Source organism: Anomalospiza imberbis, chromosome 22, assembly GCF_031753505.1.
Source record: "Anomalospiza imberbis isolate Cuckoo-Finch-1a 21T00152 chromosome 22, ASM3175350v1, whole genome shotgun sequence".
Lineage (NCBI taxonomy): Eukaryota > Metazoa > Chordata > Aves > Passeriformes > Viduidae > Anomalospiza > Anomalospiza imberbis.
In genome coordinates, this window is record NC_089702.1 from 1,690,827 (window position 1) to 1,710,730 (window position 19,904).

The 19,904-nt window shown below is 50.1% G+C and overlaps 1 protein-coding gene across 2 annotated transcripts in view; it reads left to right on the top strand.

Annotated features, from left to right (window-relative positions):
• The first annotated feature begins 226 nt into the window (after positions 1-226).
• The window catches only part of NSF (N-ethylmaleimide sensitive factor, vesicle fusing ATPase), an 80,140-nt gene continuing 60,462 nt past the window's right edge, over positions 227-19,904 (top strand). The window contains exons 1-2 of one of the 2 annotated variants that reach the window (XM_068212191.1): positions 227-343; positions 13,288-13,373. In XM_068212191.1, the coding sequence (XP_068068292.1) occupies positions 332-343; positions 13,288-13,373 (98 nt within the window). In that variant the 5' untranslated portion in view covers positions 227-331. The remainder of the gene's footprint in view (positions 344-13,287; positions 13,374-19,904) is intronic. The other variant, XM_068212192.1, reaches the window with a different exon arrangement.

Genomic DNA, 19,904 nt, shown 5'->3' on the forward strand with positions numbered 1-19,904 from the left:
CCCGGCCGGGCACCCCCGTGCCCAACGCGGATCCCCGGGAATACCGGCACCGGCCGGAACCCCGGCCCCGCCCCCCGTCCTGCCGCCCAATCCGCGCAGCTCTCCCGATGACTGACAGCAGAACGTCCTGCCCCTCACAGCCAGGCCGATGGGCGGGGCGTTCCGTGACGCGGCCCTTGAGCGGCGGGCGGCTCGACCAATGGGAAGGCGGAGTCGCGCAGTGGGCGTGGCCTCCCCTCACTCGAGGCCCCGCCCCGGCGCGCCGCGGCGCCTGCGCTGCACCGCCCCCTGGCGGCCGCGGGGAGGGCCTGTCGGTCGGCGCTGCGGCAACATGGCGGGGCGGGTAAGTGGGGGGGACACGGACCGGCCGCTGTCGCCCATCCCCTGCCCCCTCCTCCGCTCCTGCTCCTCCCTGCGCCCCGCGGCTCTGCGAGCTTCTCGCAGCCCCGCAGCCAGGAGGCCGTTCAGCCCTGGGGGTCCCCCGGCAGCGCTGTGAGGCTGTGGTGATCCCCTCACCCCTGGCGGTGTGGGGGGTCCTGACGGTCCTGTGAGGCTGTGCAGACCCCCCCGGTGCTGTGGGGGGCTGGGGGGTGACCGCTCTCCCGGTGTTCCCTCTCCCGGTGTTCCCTCTCCCGGTGTTCCCCGTGGCTTTCGGGAGGCTGAGGTGGCCTCTTGGTGATGTGGCATGTGGGACAGGAGTGCGGTTCCTTCAGGAGCCGGGGCAAGGGTGACCCGTCTCCTTGTGGGGCAGGATTTTAGGGTCCCCCAGGGGTGCTGTGGGACCTTGAGGCCCCTTGGCAATGTGGGGTGTGGGACAGAACTGGGGGTTCCCTCAGGAGCAGGGTGACCCCTCTCCATGTGGGTGTGAGGCAGCATTTAGGGCTCCCTAAGGGTGCTGTGAGGTTGCGGTGGCCTTGTGGGGTGCAGAGCTGAATTTTGGGGTTTCCTGGAGGTGCTCAGAGGCTGTGGTGACCCCTTGGTGCTGTGGGATGAGCATCTAGGACTCCCTCAGGAGTTGGGGTGCTGCGTGTCCCTGTGGTGTGGGGCAGGATTGTGGGGTCCCCTGAGGGTGCAGTGAAGCCCGGCGTGTCTCGGTGCTGCTGTCAGGATTTAGGGTGTCTGGAATGCTGTGAAGCTCTGGTGACCCCTCTCCCTGTGGGCTGTGGGCAGGGACCTTTAGGGATGCTGTGACAGGGGGTGATCCCTTGGTGCTCTGGGATGTGGGGCAGAATTCTGGGATTCCCTGTGGGTCTGGAGTGCCCCTGTATCCATGGGGTGTGCAGCAAGATTTTAGGGTCCCCTAAAGGTGCTGTGAGGCTCTGGTGACCCCTTGGTGCTGTGGGATACAGGGAGATTTTTTCCTGTGGGAATCAGCCAGGTCCACTTTTTGTTGTGTGGAAACATCCTAAGGGTTGTGCAGTGGTTTTGTTCTGTATTATTGTAAAAAAAAAATAAAAATTCCCTCATTAGTGGTAGAGTGGCCAGGAAGGCTTTAAAATGTGAAGGAACAGCCTTGACTGTGAAATCCCTTCTTGTGGTGCCTGCACATCCCCTCCTTTCCAGGTGTCCAGGTGCTGCAGGATGTGTTTGGATTGCTCTGCTCTTTGCCAGGAGCTCAGTCATGCTTTGCTGGGTATCAGCCTGGGGAAGTCACATTTTTCATTGGTGCTTGCCTCTGGCTGGAATCTTGTCTCTAGGCCAAATCATTCAGTGGTTGAAATGCTGGGGAATTGGTTTTCCAAGTGCTTTTTGCACTGTGCTGGGCTGGTGGATGGAGGGCAGCTGGTGCAGTGCTATGGTGCAGAGCAGGGGTGAGAAATCTGGCCTGGTGACGTGCTGTGCATCACAGGTGCTCCACTGCCACCCCTGAAATGTGCTGAGTAATTGAGAAAAACCCCAGACAGACAGACCCATTTTGTGGTCTGTCCCTGCTCCAGATTCCTGGTCTCACCTTCCTCCTTGCACCTTCTTTTCTTCATCTCACCCTTTGCACTTACCCAGGGAGTTCTGTGAGCCTTGACTGGCTTTTTTTCAGCATTCTGTTGCCCAGAACAGGAGCCCAGTGCTCTGGTCAGTGGTGAGATCCTTTTACCCACACTGGACGTGGTTCTGAGACTCCCTGGCCCTAACCCAACCTGGCTGCAGTGGTCCTGCCCCCCTGAGCCCTCCCAGCTGTGTCCTCAGGGAACACCCTGGTGCGTGCTGAGTGCTGGGATTGGTGACTGGGGATGTGGGGAAGAAGGAGAGGGATCAACCTCAACTTTATTCTTCTGCTTTGAGCTTTTCTGCTAATAAAAAATGTGAGACAAGTGTGCCTTTGTTTGACCAGCCTGGGAGCCTGGTGAAGGAAAGGGGGATTTATGTGAATTTAAAGGAAAGATTGATGCTTAGCTGCCTCCTAACCTGGCAGTTGGATGAGTGATGCTCTTCTTGGGTTATGAGGAAGCTTCTCAGTATTCAGTGTTTTCATGATTTGCCTACAAATGCAGTTGTTGCAGAATTATCAGGTTGTTTAATGCTGCAGAGAGAATCCCTAAGCTGAGTGTTCCATCTCACTCTCCAAGCTAGGTCTGATCCTTCGAACGCTTCCCACGTGAGCTACCAGGGAAGCTGCCTGCTCCTTCCAGCTGGCCCGTGGGCCAGCAGCAGTGCTGGGGAGGGTGGGGAGCAGGGGAAGCAGGCAGCAGAACCCGGGGCTGCGACCCCAGAGCTGTGTCAGGGTAAACACGGAACACTTGGTGGGAGGATGGAGGTGTGTGATACCTCCAGGCACAACAGGTGAGGCTGATGCTGGAACACAGGTGCTGTTCTGTTGTCAGCGTTTTTAACAGGTGCTTCAACCTGCAAGATGGGAAGAGGAGCTTCAGTGACTCCTCTTGCCCTGCAAATCTGTTCTGCAATGCCATTTAGAGCTTAATCTCTTTTACTGGACTGGTGTGATTTGATTTTGCAGTACATTCTCACAGGGAGAAATGAATTGCTGTCCTGATGTACGAGAGAGACAAAATATTTAAACTTCTAGTAACATTTTGAATAATTCAGGTGAATGATAAGCCAAATCTGGTTAATTGTGTGATGCTGTTTCAGGTGTGGTACTCTGCTCCCCTAATTGCACTGGGTCTCTCCACGGCAAGGAAGAGATGGTGATTAGCAGTGATTGAAGTTTACAGGAAAAACAGTTTATGATGATTAGAAATAATGGCTGTTTCTGTAATAATTTATTCTGTATCTCTGCATGGGGATCATTAGGCACGCAGGCAGAGCAGTGAGGCATCTGCAGGAGAGGGAATGGTGGGAAGCTGCTGTGTCTGTGGCTGGTTATGGACCTCTTGTACCGAGTGGACCCCTGGAAGTTCACTGGAGCTGTCTGTAACTAATTGATTTGAACTACATCAGGAATTAGTTCCCAAAAGGATCTAGGAAGGCCAGATGATTTCTGTGCCTTGTTCCAGTGAGTGTCAAGCTGTGGATGCAGCACAAGCTGCATTTCTGCCTGTGTCTGCACAGGCTGGAGAGCTCCATGGGACTGGGGGGGCAGGTGGGTCAATGCTGCTGGCTCCTCTGACACCCTGTGTGTGCAGGGTGCTCATGTGGATGTTGGTGAGGATCCCTCAGCAGACACTGGTGTGGCTTTCTTTAAGGAATATAAGATTTGTAACAGCTGAACTTGTGTAACAGTTCATGGTTAGAAATAATGGCTGGTTTAGGGGGTGTCCCTGGTGTAACACACCCATTTTTGTTCCTCTGCTCTTTGGGGCTCCTTTGGGGCAGTGCTGCCTTTAGCCCAGTGAGAGCAGACTCTGCACTGTTGACTCCTCAAGAAGAGATTCCCTTTGTGTTGGGTTGGAAATGGTTTTGGATTCACTCAGGTACTGGATGGTGTCTGACCCTGCAGAGTGGTGCTGTCACTCCTCTCGAGAGCCTGAGACTGAGCACAGGGTCCTGCTGGCATCTGGTGACACCAGGTGTCCAATGCAGAGGTGCAGCAGGAGTGGGAAGGTGGTGAAGGACAGACTGCGGCCCTCGATGCTCAGTGCTGCCAAAGGCAGGGCTGGCCTAACCCCGCTCTCTTCTGCTTCCTGCAGCCAGCACAGAATCCCAGAATGGTTTGGGTTGGAAGGGACCTTAAGGCCCACCCAGTGCCACCCCCTGCCATGGCAGGGACACCTTCCCATATCCCAGGCTGCTCCAAGCCCTGTCCAGTCTGGCCTTGGACACTTCCAGGGATCCAGGGGCAGCCACAGCTGCTCTGGGTGCCCTGTGTCAGGACCTGCCCACCCTCCCAGGGAAGAGTTCCTTCCTAACATTTAATGCATATAATATACCTGAAACAGCACTAGACAATTAATAATATTTGGTATATTATTTGTTTGAATTATTTAAAAATACTTAAAATGTAGACAGTGTGGTTTTAGGTTGGATGGTTTGGTAGGGACTTTGAAATAATGGGGGCTGGGCTGTATGTTTATGGGTTAAAGCTGTAAGGTGATTTCTGATAACATATGGAACCAGCCTTCAGAGATGCAGGGGTTGTCAGGCAACTAAAGAAAGGTTTATGAATCAACTTAGCTCCTTCTTGCAGCTTGGTACGGTTCCTGCTATCGTCACTTAGTTTTTTTTAGTATTTTCTAGTCTGTAATATGAAGAAATGGGTTTTTAGCAATGTTTCAGGAAAATGGGAGAAAACTCTATCTGAATCTCTCTGTGATCACTTTTGCAACCTCGTAACTGTCTCATGCAGTCATCACAAATCAGCCTGTGGCCTGCTTTCAGAACTTCTGCCTTGCTGAATTATTTAAAATAAAGTCACATAATTTGTTAAAAACTCTAAAATTATTTAGAATAAAATTCTGAAGACTATGTGAATGTTTGTGGGTATATCTGGCCCTGTCATCTTCGATTAATTTGTTGCTTGGCTCAGTGTTGCAGAAGCAATGTGTCCTAAGCTTGTGCTTAAAGAGTCACTGCCAAAGGGAGATGTCACTGCTGCCTCTCCATCTCCAGTTTTTGGGGTGCTGGTGCGTCACACCTATTATGTGGACCTGCCAGAATAATTAAATTTAGGTAATACATTTTTTTTTTTTAGTAGGAAAAAACCTTTTGAAAAAGTCAGAGAATCTTTTTGAGGATCATTTAAAGTGTGAACTTTGTAAGTGTTACATTTAATTTTTTTTCCCAGAGCACAGCAAGATCTTCTCTTTTCCTCGCCTGTTCTGGGTTCTGTGCCTCAGACCACAGAGGTCATTCAGGAGAAGATCCTGGGGCTCAGGATAAACCCTGACTGAATTTGGAAGAAGTTCTGGCATAAAAGCAGATCTGCTTGAGTCCACACAAAAGCAGTTGCTAGACAGTAGTGGCACTTCTGTTTTGCTGGATTACCCACGAGGCAGGACGTAGTTTTAGTGCAATGAAATTACCATTGATTATTATTTTTTTTTTTTAACATGAAAACAACTAAAATGTTGGTCCCCATGTCATGGAGTGATCTTGTATTGATGCAGTGTTGGTGGACATGTTCAGGTGCCCTCACAAGTGCAGGAGGGGACGAGCTTTAGGGAGAGCTGGTGCAGTGACACCCCTGAGCAGTGGGACAGAGATCTTGGGGACTGCAGTGGCTTTTGGAAGGATGAGGGTCAGCCTGGGGGCTCTGCACGATGTGTTCAGGATGCTGCCTCACATCAGGGGGTTCTCTGGCAGACACCAGAATTTTGTGATGAAACACCTGTGTTGACCATCTCCAGAAGGTTTTCACACCCCCAGGAACTGGAGAACTGTGATGGAGAAGGTCTGTGAACAGAAAAAGCCAAACAAGAAAGCCAGTTGCTAAAATTAATGGAAGAGCTTCTGTTGCAGTGCCCTGGAGCTGTGTCTGAGCCAGCTGATTGTGCTGCTGCTCATAAACCAAGGCTGGGTGTGCAGTTTCTCAGGCACTGCTGCCCTGCTCCTTCCTGTGCAGGCAGATCCTGCCCTCAGGGAGGTCAAAGGTTTGAAGTATGAAAAGATTTAACACGTTTCACCTGTCTCCTGGGGCGCACTAAAGCAATGACCTTCTATCAAAAAATGTGGAGTAATTGATGCCCTGGAGTTGTGTCATGTGCTTTTTCTGTAAAAAATAGAGCACTGCTTGCAAGCTGCTGCATCTTAAGCTGCTGGGGGCTGTGTGGTGTTTGGTACCTCAGAGTCGTGGGGAGTTCAGTGCCAGGTGTTGCCCTGGGACAGCAGCATCCTGGGCTTTCACAGGGCAAATTCCAAGAGGGATATTTTTAACATTAACATGTATTCATATTGTCCCTGTTGCCATTGGGTAACTTTTTAAAATAAATGGAATGAAATTTGCATCCATGAGGTGTCCTCACTGCTCATGTGGCAAAATCCTGTGACCTGCATCCTAGGCCCTCAACTTACTCTGGTGGGGTGCTGGTTCATTCCCTTGGCATTTTTAAAGGATGTTTAGATGCAGTGCAACAAGCAACAGTTCCCTGTAATTAAGTTGTTGATCATCCTGGCTTGAGAAAGGAATGTGAAGCAACATCCACTCAAAAAATGGATGTGTTAATTAAAATGCACACATCCTGGGTCATTATTGCTCAATAGGAAGGTGGAGCAGCTGTTCCTGCTGAGCTGTCAGAGAGCAGCGCCCTGGTTCTGTGGCACAGCAGCTCAGGTGCAGGTGTATTTCCTAAAATCACTGATTATATTGTGAAGAGCTGATCTGGAGAAGGACATCTCTGGGCAGAGCAACCTGTGTAATTTGACTGTAGATGCTCTGCTTGGAGAAGCTCTCCTTTAGCACTCTTGTTTCTTGTGCTCTGTTGGATCAGACAAACCCTTGGAGCTCTGTTCTTGGGACTGTAAATTGTCTTTCTTGTGATGTTGACAAATACTGGCAATAGCAGAGCCGGATTCCCAAAGCTGTGAGCACCTTGTAACTGCAGGTAATCAACGTTGGAGTGACAGAGCTGCCCCTGCAGACCTGAGTTCACTTGAACTTTGCAAACAAAGGGAAGCAGCAGTAAAACCCTGTATCCTTTAATTGTGGGAGAGGCCCTTCTGCCCTGATAAAGTGGCTCTAGAGTGCCAGGACAGGCCGTAATTTCTGGATTCAGGCCCAGAGAGCACAGGGCTGCTCTCAGAGAGAGAAACTGGGAAACGTGTTGAGTGTTTGATAAAGAGTGCCCAGTGAAGAGTGTCTGGTTGATGCCTTGAGACGCTCCCTGGAACACAGGCTACACTGTGTTAAAGGAATAAAGAAAGCCTTCAAAGGATACACCTTGGGCAGTACAGGAGTCTGCCCTGGCTCCACCCAAGATGGACACAAGGTCACGAGTTTTCACACTTTTTAAAGTTTTGGTCCATTTAGGTATTGTTAATTGTCCAGTTACAGCTTCAGGGTATGAAGTCCCATCCTCCCAGTTTGCTCTCCTCAATTCGCTGTTTGTACTTCTGGGCCTTCTTGGGCTGGAAAAGGATTGTTTTGTCTAACTAAACTGTGAACTTGCTAACACTTTATATGAAGGTCAGAGTTATATACTAATGCAGTACAGAATCTGAAAAATGAGAAAGCTGAAACTTTCCTGTGTCCTGCTGCCCGTCTGTGCTGGGGGAGAGCTCTTGCCAGGCAGGGACGTTACCACTGCCAGAGGCAGACAACAGTCCCTGTTCCATTTCCAGCCCTGGCTGACGCAGGAGGTGCTGATGGGAGCTCTTCCCTCTCTCCTCCTCGGAGCTGTTTGGGTTTCTTCGGTGCAGCACGGTCACGGGAGGTGATTCACGGCGTGGGAGTGGCTCGGGGGGCGTGGGAAGGGGGGATCCATCTCATGCAGGCTCTGGACGCTGTGCTGAGGCTGCCTTGGTGGCAGCTCACTCAGTGATCCCTGCCTTTGTCAAAAATTTGAATATTACTTCTGAGATTTTAGCTTCCCAATGCGTTCCTCTTTATTAGGAGAAGAAAGTTGGTATTTCTGAGTTTGTTGTTGAGAGAGAATGCAGCTCCTTCCTGAAGAGAATAAAAGCTTCCAGCAAACACATAGAGGTCATGGGGAGCAGGTGGAATGGCCAGGCTTGCACAGGGAGTCAGGGCTGTGTGTTCAGGGACAGCAGCTTATCCTGCCAGCACAGCCACTGCAGGTCTGGAAGGGCCTGTCTGGCCAGGCCTCCAAAAAGTTCCTTGGAGGTTGATCTGCTCTTGTGGCTGCAGAAATATGAAAGCTTTATTCAGTATTTTTGACATGTCCAGAAAAACCCTCTGCAAGCTAATAAACTTCCTTAGTTAATTTAAAAAAAATTAGAACCACAGCATTTAGGACAACTTGTGTTCCTGAGCCTGGTCCCTGATGGTGACAGCATGTTGTCATTCCTTTTATGAGTATTATAGAACTGTTCTTTAGAGGAGTCTTGGTTTTGACTTTGCTGTTTCCCCCTGTCACAGAGCCAGCTTCCCCTCCAGGTCAGGAACCCACTCTTACCTGGCAGCCAGGAGCTCTGCTGGTGTTGCTGTTTTATGGCCATTTCTTGTGTCCTTCGGTGTCGAGCTGTTGCTCAGCTCTGTGGTGGGTGTAGAGAGCAGGCACAGTCCTTGGGCTTCCCCTGAGCCAGCTCTGCAGCTCATCCCCCTGCTGCAGCTCCTGCTTGTCCCCTGTGTCCCCAGCTGTAATGTCCACCTTGGCTCCTGGTGTCTCTGGGATGTAGAGATACAGGCAGAGCTTTGTGCGTGTGCTTCCTGTCAGGAGCACACTCCTGGATAATGTGTAGGATCTGTGATTCATCATGTCAGTTCCCTGTTTATCTTCAGAGCTCCTTTGACATCATAATTCTTCCTGTCAGTATTCAAACTTCATTTTATTGGCAGACCCGTGGTGGTGAGTGAGTATTTGATTTGGAGCCAGCCGTGGTTCCACGCAGCCCACAGAGGCACCTCTGCTGGGGCTCCAGGGAGTGTGGACTGCACTGCTCACCAGGAATTACACCTCTGCAGGTGTATTACACCTCTCTGCCCTCTTTGGGTGATGAGGCTCTGGGCTTGGAGAGACTTTGGTGCCCAGCAGCTGCTACAGGAAAGCTCGTGTGCTTTTTGGAGCAGGGATTCCCATCTCAGTGCAGCTGGCAGTGGGCTCTGCTGGGGAAATGGAAATGTCTGGTACCCAGAGTTGTCACGTTTCCTAACACTCCTCTGCCAGCACCTGTGTGCCAGAAATTCCATCTCTGTGCACCTGCATATACATGGGACGTGTATCTGTGTCTGTTTTACACCATGGAGATTTTTGAACATACAGTACTTGAACAATGTTTGTCTTGTACAAACCATGTGAGAACAGGGCACAGAACCAAACCTGCCTCAGTTTTAGAGGCTGTTTCATAATCTCTTGCTCAGCATTAGGAAATGAAATGAGTTCAGTTGTCTTGGATGAGGAGCATCTTTGCCTTAGCACTTAATGTTTCAGCTCATCTCAGTACCAGCTGTCAGCAGTGCTCTTCAGTCATTACCACCACCTTATCTCTGTGGGGAGAAACATGTTTTTCCGTGGCTTCCTCTACCATCAGCCTTAATGATTCACAAGAGGTGAATTGACAAAACACAAAAGGCGTGGTTTATATAAGTGTGAAAATATCCAAATAGCAGCACCACTTTTTGGGCTTTGGCAGGGGTTTGGACTGGATGATCTCCAGAGGGCCCTTCCAACCCCAGCTATTCTGTGGTTTTGTGAACATGTGAGTTTTGTATTTTCTGTGGAGGAAAATGAGTGCTTGCAGCTTTGGAAAAAAAAAAAAAGTATGAAAGATCAGAGGTTGTGGTGATTGTTTCTATTATGTAGCTGTTTGTTCTTCAGGGTAACTTTGTAAAAATGAAATATGCCAGGATCATTATGCCTCCTGGGTTTTGAGGCAATGTTACTGCTTTGTCACAAACCCAGAGGTGGGGTCCTTCACGTTTGTCTCTCAGAGTGAGATTTATCAGTGCATCATATGGTCTTGTTTTCTTCTTGGCAAACAGAAGGAATGCTGGAACAGGCCTCTGCACAGGCCTGGGTTTAATAGCAGGTGCTGCCTGGCTGATGCTGGATGATGGATGCTGGGAATGCTTTAGCAGTGTGCAGTCACCTCCTTAGGACTGTGCTGTCCTTGGAGTCTCCTCTTTGCAGAAACCAGAACAATACCTGGAGGTGTTGGGAAGATTCTTTTGCCTAATTTAAACCTAATTTGCCTTCTTTAAGCCAAATCTATCTACGTTGTGGACGTGGGTGTAACAGCAGCCTGTGAGGGTATGTGGGTCACCTCCAGCCTGGCAGTGCCAGGGGCTGACTGCAGCAGGTGGCATCTGATGTCACCTGCAGGAGCTTGCTCTCTGGTTTGTTAGAGCTGTCTTGCCTGGTTGCCAGCAGAAACCTGTCAGTTTGCTTAAAATTAGTTTGTGTAAATCTACTTTGAGATTTCTAGGAATGCTCACAAGGATTTTCCTGCCCCTGTACCCTGATGTGGTGTGTCAGTACTGACAGTGGGTGTGGGATGGCAGAGAGGGGAGAGGAGCAGGTTCTGGGAGTCCTTGTGCTGCTGTCCTGGGAAGCTGGAACCCAAAATGCAAGAGCTTAAAGTGTTCCTGACAGCAGCACCACTGGCATATGCCAGCCAGGTGTTCCAGCCCTGGACTGGTGCGTTTATGCCAGGAAAGCTTCCTCAGGAGCAGCCTGTGCCTGTGTCCTGGCTGTGACAGCTCAGCTGCTTGACAGAGACAAAGATCCATCCCTGGGAGCAGCAGCTCTGGGATCTGAGCTCTGCGGGGAGGCCAGGTAAGGGGGAGCCCCTACAGCTCCCCACAACAGCGTGGTCCTCCTTCCTGCCTGGGTGATTTCCAGTTTAATTGTCACCTCTTCGTGACCAGATTTCCTCAAGCTGTCCCTTGTGGAACTCCATGCCTGGGAGCGAGACCCCTGTCTTGCAGCTGTGTGATGTTAAAACCTTTTCAGAATATAGATAACCTTCTGAAGATCTGCAAAATCCTGGAGCTTGAGGAGGGTGTGTAGTGGAGGGCTGGGAGCAGAGGTGCTGCCTGGTCATAGCCAGGGAGAAATGGGCTCCTGCCACACCCCAGGAGGAGGATGAGCTGGGCTCAGGGGTGGTTGGCACGGCCTCTGCTGCTGCAGCAGCCACGTTATTTCACGTGTCAGACACCCAAGGGTGTTCTGCCATCATCTCTGCTGTGCTGGAGAGCTTGCAGTTGTTGCTGGGTTTGGAATGCACTCCTTGCTATTCCTGCATTTCCTGAAGCTCTGTGTTCCCAATGCAGCTGGGAATGCAGCTCGCTGCGTGTAGGAAGCAGTTTGTCACCGAGGATTAAAAATGCACTTGAGGACTAGTGCTGTAAAAAGGTTTAATCCAGGAGCTCCGTGTCCACTTTTCTCCAGAAATATCCCCTGTAATGCGTTTTATCAGGGCATGTCCTTCACAAAACTGTGCCCTGCAGATGGGAGCAGAAGTGATAAAATGGTGAATGTTTGCTGTGAAGTGCCCCAAGCCAAGGGGCCTCAGCAGACAGGCTGTGTATCTCATAAATCCACTGGTGTCATATATTTTATTACAACAACATTTGAGTCTTTTATTACACTCAGCGTTCAGATAGATAAATCTGCTTCAGGTCTTGAACAAAGATGGAATCTTTTTTGGTTGTCACATATGTCAAGGGCAATTGAGCATTATTTAGTAAAAGTAATGAGTTGATCCTTTTCTAAATAGCAAGTACTTGAGATAAATCATGTTGTGCCATAAAAGTTGATCTGAACTTGAGAGCAGGCTGGCTGCAGGCCACACTGGGGGGGGAATTTCTCCAATTCTTGTCCCAGAGGGGCTGGGGGAGGAAGGCTGAGCAGGGCAGTCACTCCTGGGAAATGGTTTAGATGTGTGTGTTGGGATCAGTGTGTTTCCTGTGCTTGCTGCTGGGGTTTAAGGGTGTTTTAAGAGAAAATCCCTCTTGAATTACTTTTAGCAATAGGTTGATGCTGTCAAATAGTTTCTGTTGTGCTGCCTGCAAATTTGTATCTGACAGAGGTAGCTGTGCTTTGATTCTCAAAATGACACCCTGGGGGGCACGTTTAGCTTTTCCCCAAATAAAATTTCTTCAGTCCATAGCTATGATAGAAATATTCTGCCTTTTCCATCCCTTTCTCCACTTCTGGAGGCGTTTTGGTCACAATTTTCATCGTTCACCCATTGTTTTGTGGTATAATTCTGCTGGAGCAGGTGGGGTGAGGGTGTAGGATGGGGCTGAGGTCCCTCTGCTGTCCCCCCATGCTCCATCCTGGCTCATGATGGGGATGGGCAGCTTGGGCTGGGAGTGCTGCTATTTTGGTTTTTAATTTCTGATTGATGAGTAACAGTGGAAGGGACAGAAATGAGCAGATACTCCTGAAAAAGGATTGGTCCTCTGACGTTAGAGAATAAAAGAGGGGGAGGACTCCCCCACAAAATTTGTTGCAGTAATTTTCTTCATAGTGATAGGATGGAATTAACTATTTTACCTCCTTTTCTTCTGTGTGTTACAGATCTGGGATGTTTCCTATAGAGTGGAAAATATCCACATGTGATATTTCTTTTGAGAAGTGATACAAAGGGATGGTGGGGTTGGACAGCAGCTGGCTGAGGTTAAATCTTCCTGTGGACTCTCAGTGCTGCCCTGTACTGCACTGGGTGAAGGGATTTATGGAGAATGGATATGCTGAAATTCCAGTTTTCTGAGTTGTGTTCAGGGAAGAGGGAAGGTCACATCTTTATCCCTCCCTTCCTCCCCTCATGGGCTCTGTGACCCAGCCCAGCACTGTGAGACAGGGCTGTAGGGGAACTGCTCTGGCTCCAGGCTGCTTTTCCTTAGCAGCTTTCAGAAGATCCCAGTGCCCTGTCACTGTGCAAGAAACACCTTCCAGGGAATGCTGATTACCTGCTGCCTTGTGCCAGCATTGGGGAAAGCTTCACGAGTGTCAGGGTTCACTTGCAAGTTAACAGTGTTTGCCTTGCAGGCTTTCTCCCAGGTAATTTTAAAGTATTTGTGTAGGTAGGGTAGAAAATACAAAGTACATAATAGTCCCAAAATGCAGAGCTTTGGGATACAAATACCTGTGACATGTGGAAATGTTTGGAGGAACCTGGCAGAGGAGCTTGTTGATACCAGCGGGCTCTGAGAGTGTGCCAGGACTCAGGAGACCTGTTTTGTGCTTTGTGGTTTTGCAGAAGTCTTGAGGCTTGGCTTGGTAAAGGAAAAACAGAATTTTATTTGACATTTTTCCCACCCCTCTCTTGTAGCCTATGCAAGCAGCGAGATGTCCCACTGATGAGCTGTCCTTGACCAACTGTGCTGTGGTGAACGAGAAGGACTTCCAGTCTGGGCAGTAAGTGTGCACTATTACTCTTTCAGCTTTTAACCAAAATGGAATTGTTTTCAAAATTTGTGTGAAGGGGGAACGACACTTCATGTTTGGAAAGGTGAACAGAGCAGTTTGATTAACAAAACTTTGTGTCCTTAGAGAGCAGAACTTCCAGTGTGGCTCTTTCTGGAAATGGGAGATGCTGGAAGAAGGGTGGCTGTGGCTCTAAAGTATTTCTTTCTTGGGAACTGCATCTGCTTAACTAATGGAATAATTATTTTAATGAAGTACTTCTTGTGATAATTTTTGTTTGTTTTGGTTTTGCTGTTGCTCCTGCTACATAGTGAGGATATTTGAACTATTTCAAAAATGTTTTTATCATTTTATTGTGTTACTTGTGGCATCCTCTCACTTTCACATCATTTGGGAGTGCTGAGCAGAGCCAGGAGAGCTCTTGTTCTCAGGGTTTTCATGCACAAGAACAAAAGGGAGAAGCAGCCATAGTGTAGGCGCAACAAGCTGGATTCTTTAATTGCAGTTTTGGGGTGGCTGATGGAACCCGACTCTGGGGTTTACTTCTGTTAGGTGGAAAACACCTGCATTGTTCAGCTCAGCCCACACAGAAGGGTTTTGTGTTACAAGAAGCCAATTCACATAGATTCTTTGCTTTGCTGCAGCTTTAGGGAAGCTCTGACAGATTTGAGTATGTAGGTTGTAGACAGAAGTCATTAATTTCAGCTGAAAGGGAATATCACGTGCAGCACAAGGCAGAAGGGCTTGGGTTTGAAAAATGGGGAAAATGTTAAAGGAGATACTGAATGATATATCCACCTTTTATATAAAATACCTGTCCCAGGTGAACTCTGCTAAGGGTGGAGAACACAGCAGTGCTGAGCTGCAGGAATGCAGGGATGTGTTCAGCCTGTCCGTGCTGTCAGCCAGCTCTGCTGCCCTGGCACCTGTCATGGCTCTGGAGCCATGAACTGAACTGTGATTTCATGAACCCAGCTGGAGTACAAAATGCCAAAAGCAAACAAAACCACCCCCTAAACCAGCAGAACTTTTTGAGTCAGAAGCAGGTAAAAGTGTCTGCTTGGGCAGAAAAGTGTTCTGGTCTTTTCAAAGTATGGTTTTCCCCAGGTTGATTTTTTTTCCAACGTAATTGAGTTACAAAAATACCTGAACTGAGCATTGTACCTCATGCATTATAAAAACTTTAATTTCCTCCAGTATGGATGTCCTGCAGGGACCCAGCTGCCAGCCCTGCAGCGGCTGTGCTCCTTTCACTTCCAGAACGCTCTCTCCTGGCATTTGTGGCAGCACGCAGGAGGCAGTGCCCCGGGATGTGCTGGCTCAGCAGGCTGAATGTGGTTCTGGCTGTTCCCGTGCCCCTGGGAGCTGTTTATTTCTAGCAGTGGTGCTCACACACCAGCAGTGTGTTTGGCTGGGAGCAGATGCTGCAGATGGCTGCACAGTGTCAGAGGGAGCACGGGCAGCTCCTGGTGTTGGCAGGGCTGGGGCTGGAGCTGGTGCTGCATTGCAGCTCCCTGGGGCCAGCCCTGGCTCCAGCTCCCTGGGGCCAGCCCTGCTCCAGCTCCCTGGGGCCAGCCCTGCTCCAGCTCCCTGGGGCCAGCCCTGCTCCAGCTCCCTGGGGCCAGCACTGGCTGCAGCTCCCTGGGGCCAGCACTGGCTGCAGCTCCCTGGGGCCAGGCCTGGCTGCAGCTCCGCTGGCAGCACCCCTGGCTCGGGTCCCTCACCATGCTGCCTGCTCGGGAGGGTTTTTGGTGATACCTCCACAAGGGCTCTGCTCTGTTTGCTGCTGGGGGTGTAGAGCTGGAGTTTGCCCTTGGATCAAGGAGATGGTCTAACCCCAGGGTGCTGCTGATCATCTTCTCACGCTTTGCTTCCTGCACCCTGTGAGCTGGACAGGGATGAGTCAGTGCTCGGAGTTCACACCAGGCCATGCACTGTATGGCCCCAGTGTGTGGTGTGTAATGGTTTGGGGAGTGGCACCATCTTCATCCTGTGTCCTGCTTCTACCTTGAGGACTCTTGGTGCAGTTTGGAGAGAGAAACCAGTTCTGAGCACAGCCAGGCTGTGAGGGGACAGCAGTCAGCGCAGGCTGTCTCAGTAGCAGGTTTTTGTTCATGTTAAGAACTGCTTGTTCCCTTTCACATGGGAAGCCCATCCCTCCTAGGCCAGTTTAGTTTTCTGAGGAGCCCTTGCTGAATGATTGCTCTGGGTTTCCAAACATGCACTGCATGGGATGAGATCCCTGCTGGCACCTCCGCGTGGATACCTGAGTCATCCCCTCCCTCACAGGAGCCCTGCTCGTGCTTCAGCAACAGAAAATCTGATGCACTCACAGGTTAATTCATGTCTGCTGGAGTTTCTCTTGGTTTGCTCAGCCTGGCCAGCAAATTTCCCAGCAGTTTCCTGGGCCCAGTTTCCTGGAGCCCTTCCTGAGAGCTGGCAGCACATGGGTTGGATCTGACAGTTGCAGGCGAGGATTTACACACAGAAGAGAGCAGCAGTTCCTCCTGGGAGAGCTCTGGGAGCTGTCTGGCCCTGGTGATTTGTTGTTCCTTTTGTTCATGTATAACCAGAAGCTCTTAATGAGTTTGAGATTTCCCCCCTGTGTCTCCATGAGTTCTCTGAGCTCCTTCCTGGTGAACATCAGTGTAGGAAAATGCATTTAGTTTTTCTGCTGTTGCCTTGTTTTGAGCATTTGTAGTACTTAGATTACAGCTTGTTGGAAGCTGCCTGTTCCTGTTGTCTTTGAGAAGAAACATGGTTGTTCCTGTGCCTTATGCAGGTTTTTCTCACAGTACCTGTCAGGATTTGACCTTTCCTAGTATTTTCTTTCAGAAAGCTGATTTTTTTTTTCATTTTTTTCTCTTTGTTTTTTCTTCCTGGCATCTATTTGTCTGTTGCCAAGCTCTGCTGTCTTTCTGCTTTGCTGGAGATGTTTCTGGTGAATGGAATGTCCCAGCTTAGTAATTGGTATAAAATCTTTGTGGATACTCCTCCCCAATATTTTTACCAGGTATTGTCATTTTCTTGCATTTTGGGTTTTTGAAGTAAAGCCCAGCAGTGATGGAGTTTGTTTCTTCCTTCAGAGATGCTGAATCTGTACATGTTGAAGTCACTGTTGTGTGCACTGCTCAGGACCCATTTGGGGCTTTAAAAAGCTTTAATTTTGGGTCTTTTCCTGTATCATGAGCTGCTTCCAGTCAGGTGTTAGTTGTCATCAGGTGCATTTTGTGATATTCTGAACAAATATTTCTGAATTGCAGCTGGAACTTGTTTGTTGCCTCTGGGCGTGTTTCTCTCATACTCTGTCACACCTTCCTTTCTGCTTGGTTGTGTGTCGATACTAAGTTGGATTACTCAGAGTGATACTGTGCTGGAAAACTCCTGTTTTCAGTCCTGGCCTCCTGGATAGTTCTCTGCTTTACCCACTGCTCAGTTTGAAATGAGCTGTCCTTGGAGTATTGTTCCATCCAGGGAGGATCACTGCCTGTTCCTGCTGCTGGTGTGTCAGGGCTCACCCCCAGACTGGGGTGAGCCTGAAAGATGGAAAAAATCTCTCCTCCAACCTGAGCTTCCAAAGAAAGACTCAGCAGTCTTCAGTCGTCCGGTCTCAAGGTAGTTTATTGTGTGTTATCTAAAAGATTTCTCCCTGAGCTGCTGCGGTCCGTTCAGCAGTCAGACAAAGGCACACTCCAACAACAGAGGGCTGGTGCCCTCTTTTATATCATCCATTACGTGTTGAATGTTTATAGTTTTTCCCCAGTGCCCATCACCTATATTGAATAGTGACTTTCTACTCTAAACCAATCTGTGAGTGCCAACATCACCAAGAACATGGAGGTTAGGAAGGAGAAGGAAAGAGGACAGGGCACACCCAAGTCCCTCCATCTTAGAACTTCTGATCCCCATGTACAAAACTCAGACCCCTCTGTACAAGGCCTAAAACCCCCCTGTACAGCACTCAAAAATTCTTCCTGTCACTTTGTGACTACTTCTACTATAATATCTAAACTTTTGTGATTCCTTGTTCTTCCTGTAAGGTTGGTAAATTGTTCCATGGGTCAGGTTCAAAGCCACAGGGGTCTGTGGCCGCATTCCAGGGTCTCAAATGCTTCTGACCTGGGCCCGGAACATCCAAGAGTGTCCAAGGGACATTCTGGGTTCTGACACTGGTGCTGTCCCTAATCATGGAATAACCCAATGAGCTGCAAGGAGACCTTGAAGATCATCCACTTCCAGCCCCTGCCATGGGCTGGGACACATTCCACTATCCCAGGGTGCTCCGAGCCCTGTCCAGCCTGGCTTTGGACACTTCCAGGGATCCCCTGGGCACCCTGTGCAGCCTGTTCCTGGCTAATGCACCCCGAGGGGATCTTACCCACATGTGCTGCAGGGATGTGTTGCTGGCTCCCGTTGAGCTCATTGTCCACCTGATTCCCGGGGCTTCTTGGCCCCCAGTTGGCCCCCAGCCTGCACTGGGGCATGGGATTGTTCCCCCCAGGTGGAGGACTTTGCATTTTCCCTTATTGAGCTTGATTAGGATCTGGAGGTCCCTCTGAGCAGCAGCACACCCAGGCGTGTCCCCTGTGGGCTGGCTGAGGAGCTCTGTCCCTTCAGCTGCTCAGAATGAAGGGGTTAAATCGTTTTGGCCCTATGTGGACTCCTGGGGTGACCTCCTGCAGTGGGATTTGCAGATCCCAGTGACCTGCAGTGGGATTTGCAGATCCCAGTGACCTGCAGTGGATTTGATGATGTTGGCAGCAGTTCATTTTCCAGCCTGTCTCCCTGCCCAGTCTGTATCACAGCAGGGTCTGAGGGTGGTTGTGCCAGGCAGTGTGGAAAGTTTGCCAGTGTTGGGATAAATCCAGCTTTCCCTTCAGCCCCAGAGCTCACCATTTCATTGGAGAAGGCTGTTGTGCTGGTCAGGATGGATTTTCTTTTGTAAATCCACGCTGACCATTCCTAAATCCATGCTCAGAGTGACTCCCAGTCACTTTCTTGTGCTTTAATCTGTTTGGCTTCCTGGATTAGTTGCTCCATCACTTCCCTAGGGAGTAAGGTGAGGCTGACCAGCCTGTAATTCCTTGGATCCTCCTACGTGAAGGCTTGTGCTTTAATCTGTTTGGCTTCCTGGATTAGTTGCTCCATCACTTCCCTAGGGAGTAAGGTGAGGCTGACCAGCCTGTAATTCCTTGGATCCTCCTACGTGAAGGCAGGAGTGACATCTGCTGTCTTCCAATCTTCATAAATCTTCCCTGGCTGCTGTGCAGCACCAATTAATGCCTTGTTCTCCGCTGTAACATTTGTATGGAACTTCACCACCTACACCAAGTTCCTGGATTTATGCCTGGGGCAGGAGGAGGAGGCAAGGGAAGGGTGTCTTGGCAGCTGATGGGTGATTTTGGGTCAGAACCAGTGAGGACTCAGCTCAGTGTCTGCCTGAGCTGGGAGCTCTGTTGTCACTTTGGTGTGTTGAAAATGCTTCTGACCCTGCCAGGCCACCGAGTGCCAGCAGTGCCTGGGTGGGGTTTGCAGGTGACAGCTGGCCATGGCTCCTGGTTTGGGCTACATTTCCTCTTGTCTCCAAGGTCCATATGCTCCTTCCTGTGGCTGGTGTGGCTGGAGCTGTTCTGCACACAGGATGGAGCCAGTGCAGAGCCTCACTTGCGTGGTGCTGGATTGGCTGGGCATGTGCAAATGGAAGTACAGGGAGTATATGTGCATGGAAAACATGGGCTGCAGGGAGGGAGGAGGGCCAGGAGAGTGCACCTTGGCTGCCAGCACAGCTCATCCTGCCCTTCCTGACCGTGGGGTCGGTGAGGGGTAAAATCCCATGGAACTGCTGCCTTGTGTACCCAAGGGTGCTCACAGTGCCAGCAGCTGTGAGAGGAAGATGAGGTGAACCCTGATTCCACCTCACCCTGCTGCCAGAGCACACAAATCCCAGCCTCCTTTGGTTTTGCTTTCTCATGCCAGCAAGCTGTCTGCCTGTCACATGATAAGAGCTATCAGGCATAGTCTGAGGAGAGCTAGAAGCAGCTTTTGAGTATCTTTGTTGCTGACAGCTTCAATTCTGAGTGTGACAGACAGACACATGCCATGGCTGCTGCTGTGTCTGCTCCTGACTGCTTGTATTGCTCTGGTTTTATAACTGTTCTATGATGGAATCACAGCACCATTGAGGAAAAGGTCTCCCAGATCACTGAGTCCAACCTGTGCCCAATGCCCACCTTGTCCCCAGCCCAGGGCACCGAGTGCCACGTCCAGGTGTTCCTTGGACACCTCCAGGGATGGGGACTCCAAACCTCCCTGAGTAGCCCCTTCCATGATGTTCTTCCTGATGTTCAATCCAAACCTCCCCTGGCACATCTTGAGGCCATTTCCTCTCATCCTGTCCCTGTTCTCTGGGAGCAGAGGCCAACCCCCCTCCCATCCTGGCTGCCCTCTCCTGTCAGGGACTTGTGGAGAGTGAGAAGGTCCAGGCTGAGCCCCCCCCAGACCCTTCCTCATCTCCATTCCTTG